The sequence below is a fragment of the Poecilia reticulata genome, linkage group LG6 (genome assembly GCF_000633615.1).
Source record: "Poecilia reticulata strain Guanapo linkage group LG6, Guppy_female_1.0+MT, whole genome shotgun sequence".
In the NCBI taxonomy this organism is placed as follows: domain Eukaryota; kingdom Metazoa; phylum Chordata; class Actinopteri; order Cyprinodontiformes; family Poeciliidae; genus Poecilia; species Poecilia reticulata.
The window spans coordinates 28,581,359-28,605,145 of record NC_024336.1 but is presented as its reverse complement, the minus strand read 5'-3'; the positions used below and the strand labels follow the sequence as shown (position 1 = coordinate 28,605,145).

Genomic DNA, 23,787 nt, shown 5'->3' with positions numbered 1-23,787 from the left:
ACCTGTCCGAGGGGCCAAAGGGGTCGGGTGCATTGTGCTATGGGCGGCAGCCAAGGGAGGGGACCCTGGCGGTCTGATCCTCGGCTGCAGAAGCTGGTTCTCGGGACGTGGAACGTCACAAATAAATCAATTTTAAACAATTGTTTTATTTATGCAGCTGTGTTTCCAACATTTTAAACTGTTGTACAGTGAACAAACATTCATTAGCATTCCATACGAGTTTTGAATATCAAAAGGCTTATAAAATTTTAGATCTGGGATTTTCAGAAGATATTTCACTATAAAAAAAACCCTGAAAGCATGAAAATGAACAAAGGTCTCTGTAAATAGCCGTTTAGGTAACAAAGGAAAAAGTGATTGCCAACTAAAATACATTGCTTATCTTGTTCTCAAGTCCCTCACTCTAGATGATTCCTTCATTTTGCCAACATCAATGTTATACAATGCAAAAAATGTATAAAAATTTATTAATGCAGGGTCATAATAGACATAACACAAAATGTCTTTTGAATAACTCATCAAATGCTGCAAGAAAGCAGTTTGCTTGGCATGGGATGAGTCACTTATCCACGATGATGTAGAGGATGTCAATCTTGCTCTTCTGACATCTAACAGCAAGGAGGTGTGGCTGCAGACCCTGTTGGTCCCAGAGATGTTCCTCTAAACTGCAGCATGACTAAAATGAAAGAATACATACACCAAACATAAGAAACCAGACAAAAGGCTACAATCATTATAAAACTTTAAGGATTCATACAAACCATCCATCCATCCATTTTCTTTCACCCTTGTCCCTCAGTGGGGTTGGGAGGGTTGCTGGTGCCCATCTCCAGTTAACGTTCTGGGTGAGAGGTGGGGTCACCCTGGACAGGTCGCCAGTCTGTCACAGGGCAACACAGAGACAAACAGGACAAACAACCATGCACACACCCTCACACCTAGGGACAATTTGGAGAGGCCAATTAACCTGACAGTCATGTTTTTGGACTGTTGGAGGAAACCGGAGTACCTGGAGAAAACCCACCATGCACAGGGAGAACATGCAAACTCCATGCAGAAAGACCCCAGGCCAGGAATTGAACCCAGAGCCTTCTGGCTGCAAGGCAACAGCTCTACCAACTGTGCCACTGTGCAGCCCCTTTCATACAAACCAATAAAAGAAATTAATGTTTTCCCAGACATACTCAAAGCTGCCATTTAATCACCTGTTGAACGTAATGTCTATAAAAGCAAAGTGACAAATTACTACACATACTTTTATTTCAATTATAAAAGACAGCAAGTCTCTTGACTGCATCCCACACACTGATTCCTGGAGACTTCAGGTGGTTTTGGAAGGAGATGTCTCCATCCTCAGGTACTCCTCTCTGTTTTGTTTAGCAGGAAGGTGCCTAACAGGAGATTTCATTTTAGTAAAAAAATTGGGGACTTTTTAACATAGATTTAGAAGTGCAAAAACACACTTACCTGTGTTTATTAATCCTGTGAGCCACCAGTATGTTCACCACGTCTTCTTATGGCATCACTGAGGGTTTCTGTTGTTTCAGACTCTTGCAGAACTTCTTCACCACCAGACATCTTTTGTAGGGCACTTCAACTAGCTATGAAATGAAGAATAATTAAACAAAAAGAGATACATGCAGAATTTAGATTACCCAAATACGGCACATATTTAAAAAGTTTAGTGGCACACTGAAATCATGTTACCTTTTTAACAAAGCAAAATAGAACTTAAGTCAAGAGTTCCCCTCGGTGTAATACTCTATGCACATTTGTTACGTCCACCAAGGGCACAACATATTTGAGGACACGAGACAAAAGATGAGGGTTTAACAAAATGTTTTATTCATAAATTCTCTTCACTTTGATTTTCTTAGGTCAGCTTCTTCTGATTTCCTGCGAAGAAAATAGCGTTAAGGCCCTCAGATCCCGTGTCCCAAAAAGTAAAGAAAAGCAAAACCCCAAAAGTATTAACAGAAAGTTGGACCTGGTGAGCCGATCAAACAGAACAAAACGGTACAGCAGGGGGACAACCTTATACAGGGCCGTCGAAGCCCCTACTAGTACCGGACTCAAGCAAAAGAGAACCTAATGCAAAACAAAGATCGAAACCAGGACAACCGGTCCCACCAGGCCAAAATCACAAGAAAAGCAAAGGCTAACAGAAGCGATTTATTAACTGATTAAGTCATGTTTTAAATTGTTCTTGAAAAACTAATCAGTCACGGCTAATTAGTGAATGAACTTACGGCTGCACGGTGAATCCATTGATTTTTTTTACAGCAGAGAGCCGCACCTCTACCCCCACTAAATATTTTAGGGGTACACAGCACCCTGCCGGCTGCCGTACCACCTGACTTTCACCCCTGCTGAACAGCAATTATTTGAAATCATACATTTTGACACTGACAAGACAATTTTTAAAAACACAATATGAAATCTTTGTTTTGGGAAAAACTATTTTCAAGGCTTTGACTAATTGAGACAAGAATAAAACATCGTATATGTATGTTTATGCGATTCTCCGCTGCAGAAAACTGTTTGGAAAGTTGATTTTTTAAAGAGTATTCATGTTTGCTTGTGTAATATTCTATGGGCAAATAAATAGCAGAAGACAGAACCGCTGCACATGTAAAAAAAAAAAACTACGAAAAAAAACCCCCCCACTACCAATACAGTCAGCAGATGGCGGTATTAAACCGTGAAAACATCTCAAAATATTCCAAATAGTTAGATTTCTCTTTACAAAGTTTCCGTCATGTTTATGTTTAAGAGCATAAATATTGTTTGACTTATTTTGCTTCCAGCATTTTTGGTGCGTTTGGATCCTAAACAAAAGAAAATTAAACTTTCTCATAAACGTGAAAGTCTTATCGAAACCTTTTATTTTAGCAGAAAGACTTTCAGTATTCAATCGCAACATTGCGCTGGAATGCAATGAAAAAGAGAGATCTGTAGCACCTTTAGTAACCACAAGAGGGAGCCATGTGCTCTTAAAGATGTTTTTCTTCAGCTACAGCAATTCCTTTCTGTCAAATTTATAAAAACAAAAAGGCTCAACTTTTTACAAGAAACACACAATAAAAAAAACTTTATTTCCATCAAGGATCTTCAGTTAAACTGAAGATGCTGGCAAGGAAAAGTCATTTCCTACAGCTAGTGCATCAGTACTCATGTAAACAACAAACAGCAAATAAAAGTAAAGAAGTAAAAGGAAGACATTAAAAAAATTGTTGCGCTGCAGCAAGATATCATCTTTAGTCTTTAAGATGAAAGGAATGGCATCAAATAAAATTAAACCAGCACACAATTTGTAAATTAAACAAACAGGAAAATGAACAAACAGTGTTTTCACTGAGAATTTCAAGCAAAGAGGAAAGTTAGTGAGAACCTAAATATCAACCTGAATAGAAATCCTAAAAAGCACTCTTGGTTTCACCAGTGATTTTCACAACAAGGTGCATTTATTCCAGAACAGAGTCTGGTGTCTTTTTATCAACAAATCTTTAAACAGAAAGTAGAACAAAATTAAAACTGCTTCAAACATAAATAAACAATAAAATACATAAAGCTGCACTTTTCTTTCCATCAAAGAGCAAAAATAAATACGTATTCTGACAGAGACCACAACCTTTAATGATGATTACAGGAGGAGCCTCCTGTTTACTGCAGATTCTTGACTTATTGTGTTTTTATCACATTTGTGGCCTCTGTGTTAGTGCAAAGTGACTCATTAAATCAGAGTCTGCAGAAATACAACACATAAAAGGTGGCCTTTAGTTTCACAACAGAAACTTTGTGACAAGGAATAAAAATAATGAGCTCATTAGAGTTTTACCCAACCCTTACTGAGATCGGAAGACATTTCATATCATCTATGTGATTTCCTAAAGTATATTTAAATAAAAAGTCGCATTTGATGTCATTTTTGTTAGTTTGGACCCACTTGCAGTTTTCTCTTGTGAAACTAAACTGAAAAACGCTGAAAAACTATGTACATTTTCGAATAAAACATCTGCAAACATGGTATTGCAAATAAATATACTTGTTTGCTAATCCCATTAGGTGGAGGAAAAGTTCAGCCTCCTCTCCATCTGGCTGAACCTCTGAGCTTCACTCAAGGAGACGTTATTCTTCCACAACCTGAAGGAAAGAAAATACATTGAAATGAATGTTCAGACTAAGATGAAAAGCTTCCAGGTGAGGTGAAGAGGGAACGTTTACCTGATGACCTGCAGAGCAGGGCAGCACCGTAGTGCTCTGACCAGAGCCTCCACGCCGGCGGCGCTCACACTGTTACACTCCAGGCTGAAGGAAACAGACGCAGAAACATTAAAGTCCTCAGAACACATGGACAGTTTTTACTGAACACAACTAAACACCAAACACTGCAAAAACATAAAATCTTACAAAGTATTTTTGGTCCAGTTTCTAACTTGACAGAAGGGATGCAGAGATTTACATTTTTCACTTCTGATATCTGAGGTTTGATATCGGCTGAAACCGATCCGATACAGAAAAACAACTTAATTGACTTAAAATGTTTCTTTTAAAAACAAAAATACAAACAAAAATGTACTAAGTTACCAATTTAATTTCTAACTCTGCTCTCTTAAATACACCAGTAGCCTCACAGGTTTGGTCAAACATAAGAAAACAACTTTAATTTGTTCAGTTAGTGCAATTAGGAGTATAAAAGCCAATGTAAAATAAATAATAAAGAAACTGAAACTGACAAGAACAATAAATTGACTATCTTGGTCAAACATGTAAAAATAAAGTGCAGCAAACCTTTCAAAAGGTTCAGAAAGTGAAATGAGGAATTCTAAATATAATGTAAGATAAACAAAGAACATAATTAGGCTGAATAGATCTGCCCTTATGGATAAGAAACATTGTCACCAATACTTCATCTCAATTTTTTTCAGTATCCGGATTGATTCTGATTAAATCGGATCGTGCATTTCTACTTGAAATAATAATAAAAAAGACTTATAAGTAACTTTTCATGAAAATATTAGAGCTCGTTTTAGATCAATAACTTCTTAACATTGATTTAAAGAAGTACTTGTTCCACTAGAAGATTATTTCACTTGTGGGAAAATGTCTCGTTTTAAGTGAAATAATTTGCCGGAGAAACTAGAACTTTTATTAATCAATATTAAGGAATTACTGACCTAAAACAACTTTCTATATCTTGCTGAAAACTTAGTTGCAAGTTAGTTTTGTCTTGTTTCAAATGTACTAAGATAGACAAAAATATTGCATACTCCACATTTACTTTAGACATAACATGACACACGTCTCTGATGTTTTAATTCACGGTCATATTTGTGTTTATGTGTTAATTAAACTCACTCAATGCGAGTCAGATCGTGGCAAACAGGCAGAACTTTGGCCAGCTCCAGCGCCACGTCGTCTCCACAGTTATTCCACCCGAAGCTGAAAAAAGCATAAAACAATCAGTGTGTGAAGTTTTTGTCAGTCACACAGACAAATCAGCTTAAATGGAGGAATCAGTTTGACTGCAGGTTAACTCTTTGGATCCCAGTGAAGAAATTCAGATCAAATCCAAACATTTTTACTGTAAATATTTCTGCTGAGTTAAACAGTTTCCTGTTGGTTCAGCGTGTTAAATGGTTTCTTCTTTTACCCGACATCCTGTATGAAGGGACAGTGGCTCAGACTGGCAGCGACGGCGCTCAGCTCTGAGTTCCTCACGGAGGTCAGGCTGCATGAACAAAACAAAAGCAGAAACAAACAATCAATGCCTCCTTCACTGCAGCTGAAATCAGATTCCTGAACCATCAGAACCTACTGGATCTTTCTGAGGTTCTTCAGGCTCATTATCGCTCTGGACAGACTGAGCAAGCCCTCGTTTCCGACACAGTTCTCTGAAATACTAAATAAGAAGCAGATTAAACTGACAGGATCGGAAGGAAGGAATTTATGTTAATATGTAGCAAAACAAATCTTACTCTAACACAGAGAGACGCGACATTGATGGGAGAACAAGAGCCATTCTGGCAGCAGTGAGGTCACCAATATGGTTACTGGCCAAACTGGAACAGGAAGACAAGCAGATGGTTTCACCCTCATTTTCTATTATTAATCAGATTAATAACAGATTGTTCAAATAATCATCATCTAATTCAGTAACCGATTAATCGCAATCTGGATTAATCAAAAGAACAACAGTCAGAGCAATAATTAAGTCAAAACAAAAAACATTCACATTTTGCCTTTAAGATTTAGACAAACTCTGTTTTCTGTAAATATGTTCAATCCAGAACTCCAGTGGTGTTTTTTTTTTTTTTACCAGTTTTACCTTCACCTGGTTCAAATTCTGTGTAAAAAAATTCTTATCACTGTTTGCTATCCAGTCATCAATCAGTTAATAAAAAAATAATCAATATATCAATCAGTGCCACACTGATGATAAGTCAAGCAGAAAGGCTGAGATTTTCACGTTAGAAGTTTTTATTTTGCTTAACTTGCAGATTCATCGTTAAAAAGAATAGCATGTTACTGCAGTTTAGGCAAAAACATGTTTATTTTCTCACTTAAAAAAGGAATTAAATTATTTATTTGCTATACTGTCTAAAAAAGTCTTAATAAAAATCAGCCGAATGTGCCTTTTTTTTTACCTGATTAAGCAATTAATCGATAACTAAAATAATCATTAGTTGCACTCATGTAGAAGTTAACTAAGTAATTTTCTGGATTACAGATTATAGTGTTACAGAAATAATTTCTAAACAAGAAGCAGATATTGTAGAGGTTCTGAGATTCTTGTCTTACTGGAGCTCCTCCAGACGCCTGCAGCCACTCAGAGCCTCCAGCAGCTTCTCTCCTGAAGGATCACTCACAAGATTCTTGGAGAGACTGGAGAAGAAAAACATGATTAAAAACGATACTGAATCACTTGGTTTGGTTTAAACATTTACAGAGCAAATGAGACAAAATGCACTTTTTGGTTTAAGCACCAGCTGACATCGGGAAAAAGGCTAACCAGATCTGACGACTTCATCCTCAAAAATGTGAAACTTTTCCAGGAATAATTTTCTGCTCCACAGAAACAATCAGTGAATATTGAACCATGAATAAGTATTTTCCAGTTATTGTAACTGGTTATTATCTACCTCTGTTTATGTGTTATTTTGTTTAGCTGTTAGACTAAAATAATGTAGAGTGGATTATATTTACTTGTTTCGATGGTTTCAAAATGAACGTCAGAATCGGCTGGTTTGATATTTGATATATTTACTTTTGTGAGATTTATCTCGTTATAATATCATTACAAAGAGAACACTGCAAAATCAGGAAATCTTACCAAGTAATTTAGTCTAGTTTCTAGTGAATTAAGACAAAACTAACTTAAAAATAACTTTTAACCAAGAAACAAGATAAATATTATTAAGAAATCGATATTATTTCATAATACTGAAGAAAAAGTTTTAGTTCTACTAGATTATTTCACTTATAACTAATGTTTTTATATTAAGGAAAATTAGTCATATTTAATTTCGAGTTTACTAGGATATTTGCACAAGAAAGTCGACCAAAAATATAGATTTTGTTTTTGCAGTGTAGGAGGTTCTTAAAGAGACAGAGGCCAATTTCAAGGTGATAAATGCAAAGTCAAATTTCTTTAAAGCTGTTTTTGAAATATACAGCATTTTAAAAACAACTGAAGGTAAAATAGTTACTTGGTTAAGTTAGAAAATGGCACATTGCACATTCGACTTTTTGTCAGGACGTAAATATGAGAAAATTTGACATCTTTTTTCTGAAACTGACATCCAGAGTCAGAATCTGAGTGAAGAGCCCGTTTCGTTTAATGCATGAACTTTAAAGTGTTTGCGTAAACTGGTGCATATTGTTGAGAGAGGAGCAATGTGTGTGTAGCAGATGGACGGTGGTTTCATTACCTGATCGTCCTGAGATCTTTCCAACCAGGAAGGATTCCTGTTAGCTTCTGTATCCCCCCATCACCCATCCTCCAGCCACCCAACCTGAAAATAAAGATGAATTCAGATTTTTTTTTTTCCCTGGAAGACAGACACAGATTAATCAAAACGAGTTTCTGTGAGGGAAACAAACTCACTGTATCTCCTGTATCAGGTTGAGTTCTTGCATCCCGGCCAGCAGGTCCAGAACAACGTCGGCTTCTGGCTGTCCTGAACTTTTTACGATTTCATCCAGCCTTTTACAAACAGACACACATTTATTTAATTCACACCTGAAATTACTTTTCATCATCACAGCCCTTCAAATGACAGTTTCAGGCAGGCGACCCGAATGTTCAGCTGTTAGTTTTTGTGTAATTTGTTTGTCTTCTAATAGAAAATCAAACAGCTGAGACAAAATTATTCCATATTTTTACCTACATAATATCCCCACTTTCCCAACTCCTTTTTTCTTCACCAAAACACTTTTCCCATCATTCACAGTGAGTTTCAGCATCAGCCTCAATGCTTGACCCTTAAAATATAACATTCTTTTAATGTGATTAGAATAATGCACACATATTTTGATGATGACTGTGATGTAGTTTTATTGCGCCACTTTATATTAGATGCACAGATGTGGAGTTTGTTTGTAACATGGGGCACATTTCATATGCTTAGTGTGACAGATGACACTTAGCTAAGGGAAATTAATTAGAGGAAAAAGGTCCAACAAAATGTCTGGAGCTGCTTAAAGACCCAACTTTGCAGGATCTGATCAGTTTTATAACTAATAGATCAAAGATATTGAATGAAGATTTAAAAGTATTTATTACAGAGTCACATAAAATGTTTCTGGTCAGGAAAACTAATCTATTCTGTGATTTGGTGCATTTTATGTTATTATTTTCACGATATAGAGATTTGTATTAAACTTTTCACATTTTATTAGGTCAAACTTTCCTGTGCAGGTTCTGGTCCAATAAAACAGCTCAGACAGAAGAAACTTTGACTCACTTGAGAATCTGTAAAGCTCTCATGTTCCTCAGAGTTTGTGCCAAACGTCTGCTGCAGTTTTCATTCAGCTGCATCGCTGCATCCAGACTAAGAAACAATGAATCAAAAACACATATATACAAATATTTGACTTTTAAATGGAGTCGGGAACATTTGATCAACTGAGGTTTTACCAAAGTTCTTCCAAAGCGGCGCTCTCCTTCAACGTCTCGATAAACTGCAGCCGTCCAGCTGCTGACCAAACGCAATGCGACGAACTGCAGAGGAGAAGGAAAACAAAAACGCTGCTGCATGACAGATCATTAATACAACAATAAGCTGCATGGAAGAACAGACTATTCTGAGCTCTTCATATTAACTTACTTGAACGATCGAAGGCGTGGCAACAGTCTAGTCAAAGTCTGAGCCGCCGCGTCACTTATGAGGACACCAGACAAGCTAGAGGAGAGAGGAAATGAGGTTAACATTTACAGTCATGATTAAAATGAAAGTTTTAGTTTAATGTGTTAAACGGGACGTCTTCTGCAAAATGTACATGTTTTGTGCATTTATTCTTCCGTTTGAGTCTCAACTGCTTCAAAGAACAACTCAAAAGATTTACAGAAAAGATGTCTGTTGGATACGTGGAACCAAATTGTCTATGTTTGTAGTGGCAGCTTGAGACATTTATGCAAATAAAAGTCTGTGAAGTGCAATGTCAACAAACTAAAATAACCGTGAAAAGAAGACGTGAGGCTAATAAAACAGCGAGAAATGAGAAAACTATGTTTTTTAAAGCTGTTGTAATCACGCGGAAATATTCATTTCCACTGTTGCTTCACTTATTTTCTCTTTTTTTAAATAATGTGACATGATAAAAATATGTTATGTGTTGCTGGTTTTCCACAGTTGCATTTATCTACATTTTCTTTTCTTTTTTAATGCAGGAAGCATAAAAACCTAAAAAGAAGCTGTAATTTTATCTTTACAGTAACTGGGTGCAGTGAGAAAATGTTTACTAAATTAAATTCGTGTTTTGTTGCTCACTGTAAACTCTGAATGGACGTGGAGCTCAGGATGACGTGTAAGAGCTCCTCCGCCGCAGTGACGTCTTTGACTCCAACACTGCAGAGGAAAACAGGAAGTGATCGTCACGCAGGAAACTCCTGATGTTAGAGAAAATGGTGAAAATGTTCACCTGAGAGACGAGAGATTTGGCAACGAGGGCAGAAGAGAGCAGAGTAAGCCGGCTCCTTCCACGCTGCTGTTGGAGACACTAAAACAGAGCAAATATATTTTTAGGTTAAAAACTAAGGAGAGGATAAAGATTTTAATGCTCCAAAAAGATGCTTGAATCAAAATGTTCACATGTCAAAATGTTAGGTGTCAAAAATATACTGTAAAAAAAAACAAACGTGTACAATTTACAGTAAAATACGGCAGCTGTGGTTGCCAGAATTTTACCGTACAAATACAGTAAAATCCAGAGTTGACCGTTATTGTCAGTTTGCTTTACAGTGCTTACATCACCAACTACAGGATGAATATTGTAGATTTAACTGATTTTAATTTCATGAAAAATGAGATGCAGTTAAATCTGTAAGTGTGATATGTGACGGTTGTTATCTTGGCTGCACATTATCTGCAGGACTAATTTTCATTTTTCTCATCTTGTCACTTACCTTATATTTTTAACCGCTGACTGAGCTGAAAATGCAACATCACTGGTGGGAAAAAAAGAAAAGACAACTTAATCTCTCAATGTTTTCATGAAAAATAAAACTTGATCAGAAGAATCAGTCAGCACAGCGACAGAAAAAATAAATCGATGTTGGTGTTTATGTGATTTAAACTGAGATATAACGTGTTGAAATTACAGAAAATGTTCAGTGAGGACTGAAAATATAAAATCTTACTAAGGCTTTGGTCTATTTTTCTCTTGAAATAAATTAGAAGTGGCTTTTCAGCGAAACAGGTAAGGTTGTTGTAAGTAAATAATTCCTTAATATTGATCAAAAAAGTAATAGTTTTTCCAATTATGACTGAATCTAAACTGCTAGTTTTATTAATAATTGCCGCAAATTTGGCTCTTATTAGAGTGTGATAACATTTAGGAAATAATACTTGAGTTTCCTAAAGTTCACCTAATAATCTGTAAAAGTTTTATGTGTGTCAAAGGGACATAAAACGGATATGTGTGAAGTTGACGGGTTTCTCCTGAGGCGGTACCTGTCCATGTTGTCCGTCAGAGCCAGCTGTAGTGTGGTGCCATCAATCCTGAAAAACAAAGTCAGTCACATTCATGACTCCCTTCCTGAACGTCCCGCAGTGAGTTCAGGGTTTGTCTGGAGTCTCTGCTCACCTGACGGTTTGGATGGGTTTGTGGAGCTGCAGACAGCGGCGCAGTAAAGACGCAGCATCATCGCCGCCGATCCAACGTTCGTCAACACTGATGAAGAAAAGAGAAGAGGGAGCAGCAGGTCATCGTGCAGCGAGTCAGCGGTTTCATTAAACCACTGCTTGTTTAGCACCTGAAACTAACGGAGGGAAAAGAAAAACGTTTGATTTTGGTGAAATAAATAAAAAGAATCTCACCTGATAGTACATCCTCTCAGATTAATGTTCAAAGCTGTCACAAAGTTTTCAATCCACTCAGATTGCAGCATGTTGTTCTTTAATCTGTGCAGCAATAAAAACATAAATTAATTGGTCATTTTTTCAGATTTTACATCTGAATACTAAATAAACATAAATCAGCAATTCAAGAAAATTTCTATGATTTATATTTCTATTTTTTTAGCTCTTGAAAACATGTAGGATGAAATACATTTTCTGGAAATAATTCACAAATCTAAAATCAGACTTTAATTGATATTTTTTCTCACGCTTTCTTTTTTAAAAAAAAGAAATTACAAATGGAAGAAAATACTTTTTAAAAAAGTCTCTTCTATGAACTACGAAAACCAAAGTGGAAAAAAAAATCAGATTTTCCAAAAGTTAAGTCTTCAAAGACACATTTTATTAATCAACAAAATCAATTTACTCAGCACAAAAATACTTAAAATGTATTATTAGACCTCCAAAATGTTTAAGACTGAATCTTACTTACTCCACTTTGGTCAAACTCAGACAGTCTGAGACGATATTTGCTAATCTGAGCAGATGATCACATTGCAGCCTGCTGTCTCTGACACTGGAAGACAGGAAGAAAGAGCAAAGAAACAATATTTAATTTCTAAAAGGTCCATCCATCCATCCATTTTTTTTACACCCTTGTCCCTTGGTGGGGTCAGGAGGAGCTGGTTCCTCTCCAGCTAACGTTCCGGGTGAGAGGCGGGGTCACCTGGACAGGTCGCCAGTCTGTCGCAGGGCAACACAGAGACACACAGGACACACAACCATGCACACACACACTCACACCTAGGGGCAATTTGGASAGRYCAATTAACCTGACAGTCATGTTTTTGGACTGTGGGAGGAAACCGGAGTACCTGGAGAAAACCCACCATGCACAGGGAGAACATGCAAACTCCATGCAGAAAGACCGGGGCCGGGAATCGAACCCAGAACCAACAGCTCTACCAACTGCGCCACTGTGCAGCCCATTTCTAACAGGTATTTATTAAATTTTATTTATGTTACTTGATAGTGTGAACTGTTAACCATCTCTATCCAGAAGTCGGGTAAATTCAGGTCAGAATTTCTTGTTAAAGGCAACAAAGTGTCTGTGGTTGAAGAGCAACTTGATAAGAGACATTTAACCAAATGTTAGTCTGTTTATGAGTAAATTTGAATCATTCATGCTGCATATTTCATTCATTCCACCTGAAAATGTTTTTAAAAACTACAAAAAAAAACCAACAGAAACTGATGCAATGAACACCCAGAATGAGGAGGAATCTGCAGCGTTTATTTATAGGAACTCTTTCCTTCTGATCGTTCAGTCATGTTGGACTGCACTCTGAATCCCTTTGTTGCATAAATACAGAATATGACTGAACTGCTGCGAAAGAAAGACTCATAATTTAACCTGATTTCTCAGAAGTTTCTGTGACTCATCCAGACATGTCGATGCAGTTTGCTGCAGACAGCAGGCCGATTTTTAACCAGTAAAAAGTGTGTCTTCATCTCTGTCCCAATTCTTAAACAAGCCTTCTAAAGAAATGATTCATTTTCTCAACAAATACAACTTGATTCTGTCTGCTATGTTTGCATCTGCTGCTGTTTAACTTTAACCGTTTCCAATCTGTTCTCCGTTGCAACAACAACTGGATGATGAGCTTTTATTATTTTTACTTTTTTTGTCTCTTTTCTCACCTCAGAGTTTTTTCTCCTCCTTCTTTTTGTCTAAACCAGATCAGACACCTTTCGTCTTCTCCCAAACTAGCAGAAAACACAACAGAGTTATGAGGAAAAGGGACATTTTCTTTTCTGCTCTGATTGTTTGGCAGAGATTTACCTGACTTCCACAGCAGAAACATTAGTGCAGGTGCAAAGTGCTGTGGCTACATGCAGCGCCCCCTGCTGGCTCAGTCCGTTCTTACTCAGACTGAAAATAAAGATTAAAGGTCAGAGAGTTGTACTGAACACAACAGCAATGCCACAAGTTGCAACAAAAAGACGAATGTTTCTTACTTGATGAATCTGCTGACTCTGATATTTGGAAGAGACTTCAATAAACATCTCACTCCTTCGTCTTCCAGCTGGTTTCCTGATAAACTGCAGCAGAAAAAGCATTAAATAAGTTTATTTAAACGAATAAGAAGGGTCAAAATTACTTTGTCGTTTTGTGGTTGTGGTTTTGAGATAAGTTGTGGTTCGTACTCGAGATAAGAGAGCTGGCGGCTCTGCTGCAGGATCTGGTTCAATCTGTCCAACAAAACAAAGTTTTCTTTGAAAGAAAAATCTGTTAACCTGGAAACAGAAACGGATTGATCAGTTTTTATCTTTCATCCAAATAAAATACATTACACCTCATAAGCCCCACAGAGTTTTCTAAACTATGTTTAAAATAACAAATCAAATTTATCTTAAACAAAATACAGCAACTACAAGCTTTATTTCAATTATCTTTGTATACTTGGGAGTCTTCATCTGAAGTCTAAGTATCACAGCAGCTGCTATAGAACATGAAATAATTTGGATTTTTCTTTTCTCTTTTTTTGTCCTTTGCCATAATTTTTGTGCATTATACAGAATATAAACCTTCTAGAAACATCATAAATGAGGCTACAAGCCTTTGGAAACCATAGATTCACATTACCTGTGCAAAGATTGATGTAGCTGACGTAAAAAAAATTTAAATAAAACATTTACAGATGTCTCAGTTAAAATTAATAGGTGTTTCCCCTTGGCACAGACTGGCATCATCTACAAAACTGGAGATTTGCTGTGATTTTACTTACTAAACTTACTTTTACATGTCTATAATTGCTTCCTTTTTTGCTTCTTTTTTAAAATACAAACATTTATTTATTTTTTCTACCTAATAAAAGAAAAGATACTGGGTGTAATACAGGATATTTGCAGGAAAACACTAATATGGGAGCACAGCAGGAAAGGGGAGTAAGAAACAGTAGACTTGATAGGTATGAAAGATAAAATAGAATCACCGAAATATATGCTTTTTTGGCACTACCAGAGTTCCATACAATGTTTTTTTGTTTCGTTTCCTGCCTGGTCACTGACGTCTGTGCTGCAGCCCAGAGGCATAAACTCAAATGTTTCCGGCTCAAATCACTCACACGTTTTATCAGCTTCTGGAGTTTGATGTTGCCATGGATACCAAACATGGACATGTTTAACTGAAGGGAGGTGCAGCAATGAGTGCAGGACTTTCAAAATAAACTGGTTACTATTTCCTGTTTAAAGCAAGTGTGTGCAGAAAAGTTTCTCACACACACAAATACGCGCATGTTTGCGTGGCTATCTTTGTGGGGACTTTCCATTGACTCCCTTTCACGTCTACAGCCTAAACCTGACCTTTACCCTTTTCCTAACCTAACCATCACATACCTAACCCTAACCAAAACTCAATTCATACCTTAGCCCTAAATTTGACCCCTGACCCAAAAACAGGATTTCCCCTTGTGGGAACCAGGTTCCAGTCCCCACAAGGAGAAATTGGTCCCCACAACGTAGTATGTGTCAGGAAAATCGTCCCCACAAGGTATTACAAACAAACGCACACACACATACATTAGCAGGGGGATGAAAAGTGAAACCAGACGAAGATGAAGCTACGGTAATAACGAGTGAAGCAGAAAACCGACATAAAAGCGTTTAGAGAAGTTTACGGTTGCTGCTCTCACACCTGCAGTTGACTTGTTCTGCTTTAACTCCAGCAAAATGAATGAAGGATTCGCCCTGTGGACTGAAGAGTCACAAGCAATAATTAACTAAATGGCATCAATGGCACAATTTAAAAAAAAAATCTTTAAATATTACGCATTAAAATATAAAAACACTTTCATGCATTGTCTCCATGGAGACATGTTGAAGTAATACCTGAGCTCCACGGATGAGATTCGGTGGTTTTCAGGGAAACAGCTGATCAGCGTTAACGCATCAGAAGTGGACAGGTTGCTGTTACTAACACTAAGAACAAAGGAAGAGCAATTAATTAGCCACAAAGCTACAGATAAAGATACTTTGATAAATATGAGACCTTAACATTTATTTAAGCAGGTAAAACCAACAGTAACGTTACATGTGACTTAAACTAAACAAGTAGGAAGAAGCTTAGCTTTGTATTCTCTGGTATTAATCTCCACAAACATGCAATTAAAAGAGACAAAAATACACATGAGAAAGTTTTGGTTTGCTTTTTAATTTTTAACATTATGTCAATAATCTGTGATTCACATTCAACAAAGTTCTTGCAAATAATAATTGTAGTCATTTCGGTTGCAAAATAATAAAAACCTAAAAAAAAAGAAATCTTTTTTTTTGTTTGCCTGTTTCTGAGTTTTTCCAGCTCTTTAGTTCTTTGGTCCACTTTTCTGTGGAATACACTTCCTGAAACTTCAAACCTGGAGGAAATTTAAGGGTCTGGGTTTCATTACGAAGTGATTTGATAAACTTTAGTATTTGACATGTTACTTTCCAGAAGTCAGAGTGCATTTTACTTCTCTGTCAGAGCGCAGATGTTCCTTTCCAGAAGTTACTTTTTGTTAATACTCCTCATAGCTTCCAGTTTGCTTTCCTGAAATGTTCTGGATAGTTTGGAAAACATTTACAATTTACACAGAACTAACAACTTACTTTTCTGGGAGTTAGAAGGAAATTTTAGCAACCGGGCGGATTGTAATCTGATGCTTTCCTAAAATGTTAGTTTTCTGGTTACCTTCAAGACTCTTTTTTTCAAAATTACTAGTGATTTTCTGAATCTTTCTGAAATATATAATGTTTTTCTGGAACATTACAAGTTGCTTTCTAGAACTTGGAGGTTCTTTTTCCTGGAAAACACAAAATATTTTTCAAAACACAAACAGTATTTTCAGGGGTTTTAATATGCGCTTGATTGTGACATGATACTTTCCAGATCTTTACTTTATGGAACTTAACGTTCACCTCCTGGAACTTTGACAAACATTTCAGAACAACGAATAAATTCTGGGACTTTTGAGATTCGGCTGTTGACTTTATTAACTGTTAATAAGTAAAAGTTTAAACTTTTTGTGAAACATTCAATAAACAAAAGACATTTTTGGTTTCTGTGTGGATGTTGAAGTCTCACTTTAGTCTCTGCAGTGTTGACATCTTTGGCAACACTCTCCGCAGATTTTCGATAGATTTCTCAGCGAATGAGCATTGAGTAAACCTAAAACACAGAAGATCGTAAATATGCAGCTGCACACTCATGTTATGAATAAAAAGCTCATGGATATGCAATCATTGAGCTCACTCTAGCTCCAAACTGGTGCGACACTGGACCAGTTTCCTGCACACTTTGTTTACATCCGATGCTGTCAGGGATCTTCCGTTAATTCTGAAAAACAGAAAAACAAACTTCAGTAATTTGTTCCTTTAAATGATTGCAAAAATGTGCTTAGCTGACTGTACCTGAATAACTTTGTCTTTAGTTTGCCGTTACTAAAATGAGAGAAAAGTAAGTAAAGCATATTCATTTTAAACTGTAAACTTTTATGGTAAATATAAAAGTTTTTACTGGAAACTTTTTTCTACCTTGTGTCAGAGCTGAACTGCAGCATCACTTGGCCTTTTCTTCCATCACTTCAAGAGCAGAAAAACAAATAATGCAGTGATTTTATGTTACAAAAAATACTGAACAACAATTATTGAAAACAGATCAAATGGAGACCCATCATGCAAACTTCAAGTTTTTGTACTTTCATTTCTAGTTCTAGTGCTTCTAAAAACAGAAAAATGCTTTAAATGAAACTATGCAGCTGTTTTTTTGACAGGCTGCTGTCATTAAACAATGACAACAAAAACATTAACGTTTGGTGCTTCAGATTAAAATGAAAATTAGACGATACCTGATGTAAACGTGTGTTAACCTGTTGCTGGAGCTTAATGCATCCGCCAGCATCACCTCTCCATCCACGGCGACGTCATTACCGCTGAAACTGAAAAACACAGAAATCATGTTGAATCATGAAACCACAGAGGTCACAACATGAAACCTGTTCAGAACCGGTTTGGTAGGACAACATCAGCTCTGGGTTTCCATTGTTTATGCAACAAAACCACAAAGAATGAACATGAAGATTATATGGGACCTATTACACAAAATCCACATTTTGCACATTTTTGTACTTCCATTTGAGTTTTACTGCTTCTAAAAAACAACTCAAGCATTTAAAAAAACATCCACCTGGTTTTTTAGCAATAAGTTATTGCTTTTTGGTGTCTGGAAAATGAACTGTTTCAAAAACTTTCTAAATGTAGTCACTGAGCCGTTACCTAGCAACCCCAGCCACGCCCCGTTACCTAGCAACCTAGCAGCTTTTCAAAGATTGCACATCTGTTTGCAGTCATTTTGAGCAGCTTAGTTGGATTAAAAGTGACAGAGTTAAAACTGTTAATTCTGAAAGGAGCTCAAAGTAGTTAGAACTTTGAGCTCTAACTACTAAGCACCTCCTGAGTGGGGTCAGGAGGTGCTGGTGCCTCTCCAGCTAATGTACCGGGTGAGAGGCGGGGTCACCCTTGACAGGTTGCCAGTCTGTCGCAGGGCAACACAGAGACACACAGGACCCACAACCATGCACACACACACACACACACACACACACACACACCTAGGGGCAATTTGGAGAGGCCAATTAACCTGACAGTCATGGTTTTGGACTGTGGGAGGAAACTGGAGTACCCGGAGAAAACCCACCATGCACAGGGAGAACATGCAAACTCCATGCAGAAAGACCGGGGCCGGGAATTGAACCCAGAACCTTCTTGCTGCAAGGCAACAGCTCTACCAACTGCGCCACTGTGCAGCCCCTAGTTAGAACTCATCAGACTAAAATCTTATCTAAGAATCTTTAAGATTTTGAGTAAAAAAAAATTAACCCATAAATCAATCCTAAACTTTTCAAGGAAGCACAGCAGGTCGAGCTGAAGCAAAGATGAAACTTCACTCATATGACACATTCCTAGTATTTATATCCAGTTTACAATGAAGCTACCCGGCAGACTTGCAATGTCCTCAGATTAGCTGATAAACTTACTCTACTCGTTGGATTTTGCTTAGACGAGGCAAGAAGTCCAACAACTTCTTCAGTCCTTTGTCGCCTAACTTGTTACAGGACAAGCTGAAAATAACAAACAAGAGGAAGTAGTTATTTATGATGTATTCAGTGGAACCTTGTCAGTTTCTCTTTTTATGTGACCCTTTTTGTGTTTTTGAGTCTTACTCCAAATCAGAGAGATCAGACGACGCTCCCAAACTTCTCCAAACTCTTTCCAGGTCGATGGGCTGAAGATTACAGCAGCTGAGGCTGAAACAGGAAGCAGATTTAAGTTTTTTTATCAATAGACGGTCACTGCATGCATGCTCAGCATGAGGGATTGCTGCATTCACACTTCCCTAAACGAACCAGACTAGAGTTGGATTAGAGCGAACTAAACGGTGATGATGTGAATCCTCCCTAAACGTTGCAGGATGGTTGCTTTCAGTGATTGGAGTCTGTGAACTAAAATCACTAAACCTCCATTAGAGGTAAACCCAACTCAAAGTCCAACAGGTGGAGACGATTTTCTGCTGAAAAGGTGAAACAGCAATGCCTATCTAATGTTCAGGTTAAATAGTTAACACTTAAATAATAACAAATATATATTGTACTGAAATTAAATCTGGAAGGGTGAAAGTATCTCCATACAAACCAGAGTGTTTTAGAGGAAACATTTGCAGTTTTTTCTCTCCCTCCAGAAAACACAACAGACACCTGGACTGGATCCTGCAGCCTGAGAAGTAAAGAAAAGTAAAGTTTGAGCAGCAACAACACCGGATTACATGAAACTACTTCAGGTCTGTGATCTCAGATTACAGTTGGCTGCATTGAAACCTGTTAGGGGTTAACTCAAACACGACGTAATGTGATTCCACATTTAGTTGGTGCAACGTGTCAAAAGTCATTTTCTGTACCTGATGTTCATCTCCATGACAGACAGACAGTCAGAAAGCAAAGCGGTGAGAATCACCAGACTCTGGACTGAGGAGCAGCTGTCATTCAATCTGACAGGAAACACAAAAACAACAAAACGCTGCTGTTTATTTCCATATTTATCATGCATGTTGTTCTTACTGAATGGAGTTTTGACTTACATGATCCTCTCAGTGATGCTGAAGTTTGGCACAAACTGAGTTAGCATTTTTAAAGTCTCCTCGTCCCACTCGCCTCCAGACAGACTGAACAACACAAACAGACAGCAAGTCAAACTCAACAAGTATGAGCCCTGGACACACAGTAAGGGTGGCACTGATTGCAGTTTTCTAGCCAATCGCAGATTACTGATTTTAAAAAGCCTGAGCCGATTTTGGCCGATACCAGTTCTTTTGACTGAAATGTTGCTAAATATAGCAAGAAAGTTGCTGAGTTGGCAACAGGAGGGTGACTATTGTTAACTGCAGACGTGACCTGGTGGGCCGGTCAGTCAAACCTGTCTTACTGCAGAGCTCAAGAGACAGTGGTTGATTTTTAGGCCAGCATCAATAAATCGGTGCACCCCTAACACACAGTGTGTGACAAATGTGTGATAATCTCAGTTGCCACATAATGCATTGAATTTATTAATGAGGAAAAGCCAGCAAAGCTAACCTGGCTAAAAACAGCTAGCATCAAGAATTGTGCCAACTGGCCCAATTTGGATAATTTAATAAAATCTGTCACATTAGAGAGTTTTTCATCATTTCAATCATTTAAATCTGATTTAGATCCAGACTTTGAATCAAACCTCCTTAGGTTACATTTTCCTAATAATAAAAATCAGCAGTGTGTCTGCGGTTACTCACTCCAGCTCAGACAGGGAGGGACAGCGAGCCAGCGACTTGGCGAGGTTCTGCATGCCAGACTTAGTCCACTTCTGGTTCAACAATCTAAGGAAATCTGAGTTTAATACAAATAGGGTTGTCCCCAAGTAACTGCATTGCATTTTACATCTATGTGTCGTTTTCAGACTCTCTGCTCCAGATTCACAAAGCAAATAGTGCTAAAATCCACCTGCACAAACATGCCAACTAACTGCAGCTGGAATGTAGTGTACAATGTACAAAAAGCGCTGTTTCTTTTTTAAATCTGATTATTTTACTCTGGATATAATTTCATTAACAACTGAAAGACAAAGTTTTCAACCAAATCCTTGCATAATGTCTCATTAGGAGGAAATGAAGTGGATGGATGAACAAACTTGTTTGTCCTCGTTTTGCGGGTATAAAATCTGCACAACTTCTCACAGCATCAGGCACTGTGTTGTTACAGTGGTAACATATAAAATACAATTGTAAATATGATTTGTGTATTTTTTATTGAAATCTGAATTTAAACATAAAACTATTTTAGGAGCAAAGTCTCATAAGGAAATGGGAAAAGCAGCAGTAAATATATTAAACTACAGAAACATCGTACCTCACTGTTGCTTCTGGCTTAAATTTAAGGCTGCAAACAGAAAAACATTTTAGAAAAGGTTAGAACTTCTTAACGTTAATGTCATTATTTTATTTGCTGATTATGAAACTCACCTGTTTGATTCAGATTTTTGAGAAAAAGTCAGAGTCAACTCTTTGATCCCGCTACAAGAACGGAGACAATAAATCTGTTAAGATCACTAATTGCTTTCTTTGAGGCTTAACGCTGCAGTGCGTAACTTTAATAAACATGTTTTTTTTTACATATTTGTTAAAACTGTCATAATACCATGACGGTATAACAGGAGACAAGCTCCTCTGCCTTGTCCCTGTGGTACTACTGCCATCTGCAGAATCCTAATTTGGTTAAAAGTACAAACTTGTGTGTGTTTTGTGTTTTTTCTTACTCTGCATGAACTTGCTGGATGTTTGAGCAAGAAGAGACGTGTTTAACAAGACACTCTGCTGCTTCTACAGACGTGTTGTTTCTTCCCAGCCTGCGCACACACACACACACACACACACACACACACACACACACACACACACACACACACACACACACACACACACACACACACACACACATGAATATAACAAAAGACATGGAGTCTGCTACTGCTGCGTTAGAAAGCCTGAACGTTTATGAGCAGAGCCGACTTACTTTACAGATGCCAGGTTTTGTAGTTTTTCAAGAACGTCCACAATGTGTCGGATTCCTTCGTCTTGCAAATTGTTGTCACTAAAACTGAAGCAAAGAGTAGAGAAACATTCTTCTTATCATCTGTCATCTATGTTCAGCTGTAATATGAGATATTTTATCTTGTAAATTTACTTGAGCTCAGTGACGCTGGGACAGTTCTGCAGACCGGAGGCCAAACTCGCAGCTCCTGCAGAACTCAGACTGGCACCACAAAACCTGGTGAAGAAACAAATCAGATTTAAAAAGGAAAAATTACAGATTACTCAGATTATATTCTGAGTAAAGTATGGAGCAAAAACCCACTCTAGTTTCCTCAGCGCTGTGAATCGAGGTAGAACGGAGGAAAGCTTCTCTGCAAACTTATCACCATACTTACGGCTCCGAAAACTGCAATGAAATAAAAAGGAAGTTTGAAATTGTTACATGACAATATATAATAAACACTGTAATGTATGAAGTTGTGTTGTGTTAAAGCAGTAGCATCCAAACTTTTTGCCTTGAAAATTTAAAGCACTGGCAGGTCATAAAATTCATTAAATTAAAAATTTGTTTACTGTGATTTTTTTCCTATTTTTGTACAGTTTCACCTGTTTTTTTATTTTTATTTAATCATTATATTATTAAAGAGCCAAAACAAGGAAAGGGCTTGACTTATTAAAAGATAAACAGAGAATTTTCTATTGTTTGGGGTCATCAATTGTTTTCCATTTTTCTGGCCAAATTCTGTACTTGTGGCTAAGGCCAAACAAAATCATTTCAAAGGCCGCAAACGGCCCCTGGGCCACACTTTGGACATCTTTGTGTTAGAGGCTTTCATAATATTTTTATATTAAATCAGCCTTTGGGGCTAAACCTGCCTGAAGGAAGCATGGCTGCATTGTTCTCATGATTTATTCCCTTCATAATAACATCTGCCTGAGCTCGTCTCTGCATTCAGTATCTCAGGTTATTTGAATTTGATTATTTAAATTCACCAAACCGTGTGTGAAACAACACGCTGAAGCTAGCTCTGTAGAAAGCTGTTTTCCCAAAGGACGAAATTATGTCTGCTGGGTCCTCATAACTCTAATCTATAAATTTAATCTACTGTTGATGCTTTCCCTCTGCAGGACATTTCCACATGTGGAACTAATTCTGACTGTTGTCAAAGTGCATGCATCTGGACGGATATGTTGCATTTGGTAACACTTTATTTGAAGGGGGGTGAATAAGACTGTCATAACACTTTCATAACTAGGACATAACACATGTCATGAACATGAATAAGCCTTCATGAATATTTATGACTGTTGTTATAAAGCGTCATTCGGTAAATTATGACACTTTTAACACAAAGTTGACTTTATTCAAAATGTCTTTATGACAACTTGACATTAACCAATAAATCGTTACTGTTTAAACTTTACCATAACATAAAGTTATCTAATTTTTAAAGTGCAATCAGTAATACTTTTATAACAAATGTATATCAGTAATGATTTAATGGTTAATGTCAAGTTGTCAAAGACATTTTGAATAATGTCAACTTTGTATTAAAAGTGTCATAATTTATCGAATGACGCTTCATGACAACAGTCATAAATATTCATGTTCATGACATGTTTATGACAGTGTTATGACAGTCTTATTCACCCCCTTCAAATAAAGTGTTACCTTGCATTTTATCTGCCTTTTACACTCATGGTGTGAGACATGTGAACTGTGAGCATGAATCAGTTTAGTTTGAATGTGTTTTAATGTGTTCGTACCTGAGGTAATGAATATACTGGCACCTGGACAGGCTGTCCAGACACTCCAGCTCCATGGAACAAGCACCGAAGTCCAAACCGACACCTTTGGTGTCGACCGAGTTGACCACAAACGCCAGCGCCTCGATGTCACTGGGTAACAGCCAGAAGTTTCTGAGCTCCAGCGTGGGTCGCACCTTCACCACCTGCTGAGCCAGCTGCTGGTTCTGGCTCTCCTGAACACAATGGCAAAGCTGCAAAATCTGTCGCAGCACAAGAGCAGAAAGTCATTAAAAAGAACCAAAATCTGAATTTCATGAATCAGGT

At 37.4% G+C, this 23,787-nt stretch overlaps 1 protein-coding gene across 2 annotated transcripts in view; it reads right to left on the bottom strand.

Moving 5' to 3' along the window:
• Positions 1-3,442: 3,442 nt before the first annotated feature.
• nlrc5 (NLR family, CARD domain containing 5) overlaps positions 3,443-23,787 on the bottom strand; it is a 33,057-nt gene continuing 12,712 nt past the window's right edge. Inside the window, exons 13-55 of one of the 2 annotated variants that reach the window (XM_008412667.2) lie at positions 23,482-23,723; positions 22,037-22,120; positions 21,866-21,949; positions 21,695-21,778; positions 21,438-21,527; positions 21,145-21,195; positions 21,032-21,061; positions 20,419-20,502; positions 19,732-19,815; positions 19,552-19,641; positions 19,290-19,370; positions 18,821-18,904; positions 18,635-18,718; positions 17,447-17,536; positions 17,133-17,180; positions 17,010-17,039; positions 16,852-16,935; positions 16,684-16,767; positions 15,453-15,542; positions 15,259-15,318; positions 13,770-13,859; positions 13,581-13,664; positions 13,405-13,494; positions 13,263-13,328; positions 12,055-12,138; positions 11,541-11,624; positions 11,308-11,394; positions 11,175-11,222; positions 10,628-10,669; positions 10,144-10,221; positions 9,993-10,070; positions 9,330-9,404; positions 9,140-9,223; positions 8,967-9,053; positions 8,108-8,206; positions 7,932-8,015; positions 6,802-6,885; positions 5,979-6,062; positions 5,819-5,902; positions 5,654-5,731; positions 5,359-5,442; positions 4,225-4,308; positions 3,443-4,143 (exon numbers count right to left, since the gene is read on the bottom strand). In XM_008412667.2, the coding sequence (XP_008410889.1) occupies positions 4,062-4,143; positions 4,225-4,308; positions 5,359-5,442; positions 5,654-5,731; positions 5,819-5,902; positions 5,979-6,062; positions 6,802-6,885; positions 7,932-8,015; positions 8,108-8,206; positions 8,967-9,053; positions 9,140-9,223; positions 9,330-9,404; positions 9,993-10,070; positions 10,144-10,221; positions 10,628-10,669; positions 11,175-11,222; positions 11,308-11,394; positions 11,541-11,624; positions 12,055-12,138; positions 13,263-13,328; positions 13,405-13,494; positions 13,581-13,664; positions 13,770-13,859; positions 15,259-15,318; positions 15,453-15,542; positions 16,684-16,767; positions 16,852-16,935; positions 17,010-17,039; positions 17,133-17,180; positions 17,447-17,536; positions 18,635-18,718; positions 18,821-18,904; positions 19,290-19,370; positions 19,552-19,641; positions 19,732-19,815; positions 20,419-20,502; positions 21,032-21,061; positions 21,145-21,195; positions 21,438-21,527; positions 21,695-21,778; positions 21,866-21,949; positions 22,037-22,120; positions 23,482-23,723 (3,498 nt within the window). In that variant the 3' untranslated portion in view covers positions 3,443-4,061. The remainder of the gene's footprint in view (positions 4,144-4,224; positions 4,309-5,358; positions 5,443-5,653; positions 5,732-5,818; positions 5,903-5,978; positions 6,063-6,801; positions 6,886-7,931; positions 8,016-8,107; positions 8,207-8,966; positions 9,054-9,139; positions 9,224-9,329; positions 9,405-9,992; positions 10,071-10,143; positions 10,222-10,627; positions 10,670-11,174; positions 11,223-11,307; positions 11,395-11,540; positions 11,625-12,054; positions 12,139-13,262; positions 13,329-13,404; positions 13,495-13,580; positions 13,665-13,769; positions 13,860-15,258; positions 15,319-15,452; positions 15,543-16,683; positions 16,768-16,851; positions 16,936-17,009; positions 17,040-17,132; positions 17,181-17,446; positions 17,537-18,634; positions 18,719-18,820; positions 18,905-19,289; positions 19,371-19,551; positions 19,642-19,731; positions 19,816-20,418; positions 20,503-21,031; positions 21,062-21,144; positions 21,196-21,437; positions 21,528-21,694; positions 21,779-21,865; positions 21,950-22,036; positions 22,121-23,481; positions 23,724-23,787) is intronic. The other variant, XM_017305091.1, reaches the window with a different exon arrangement.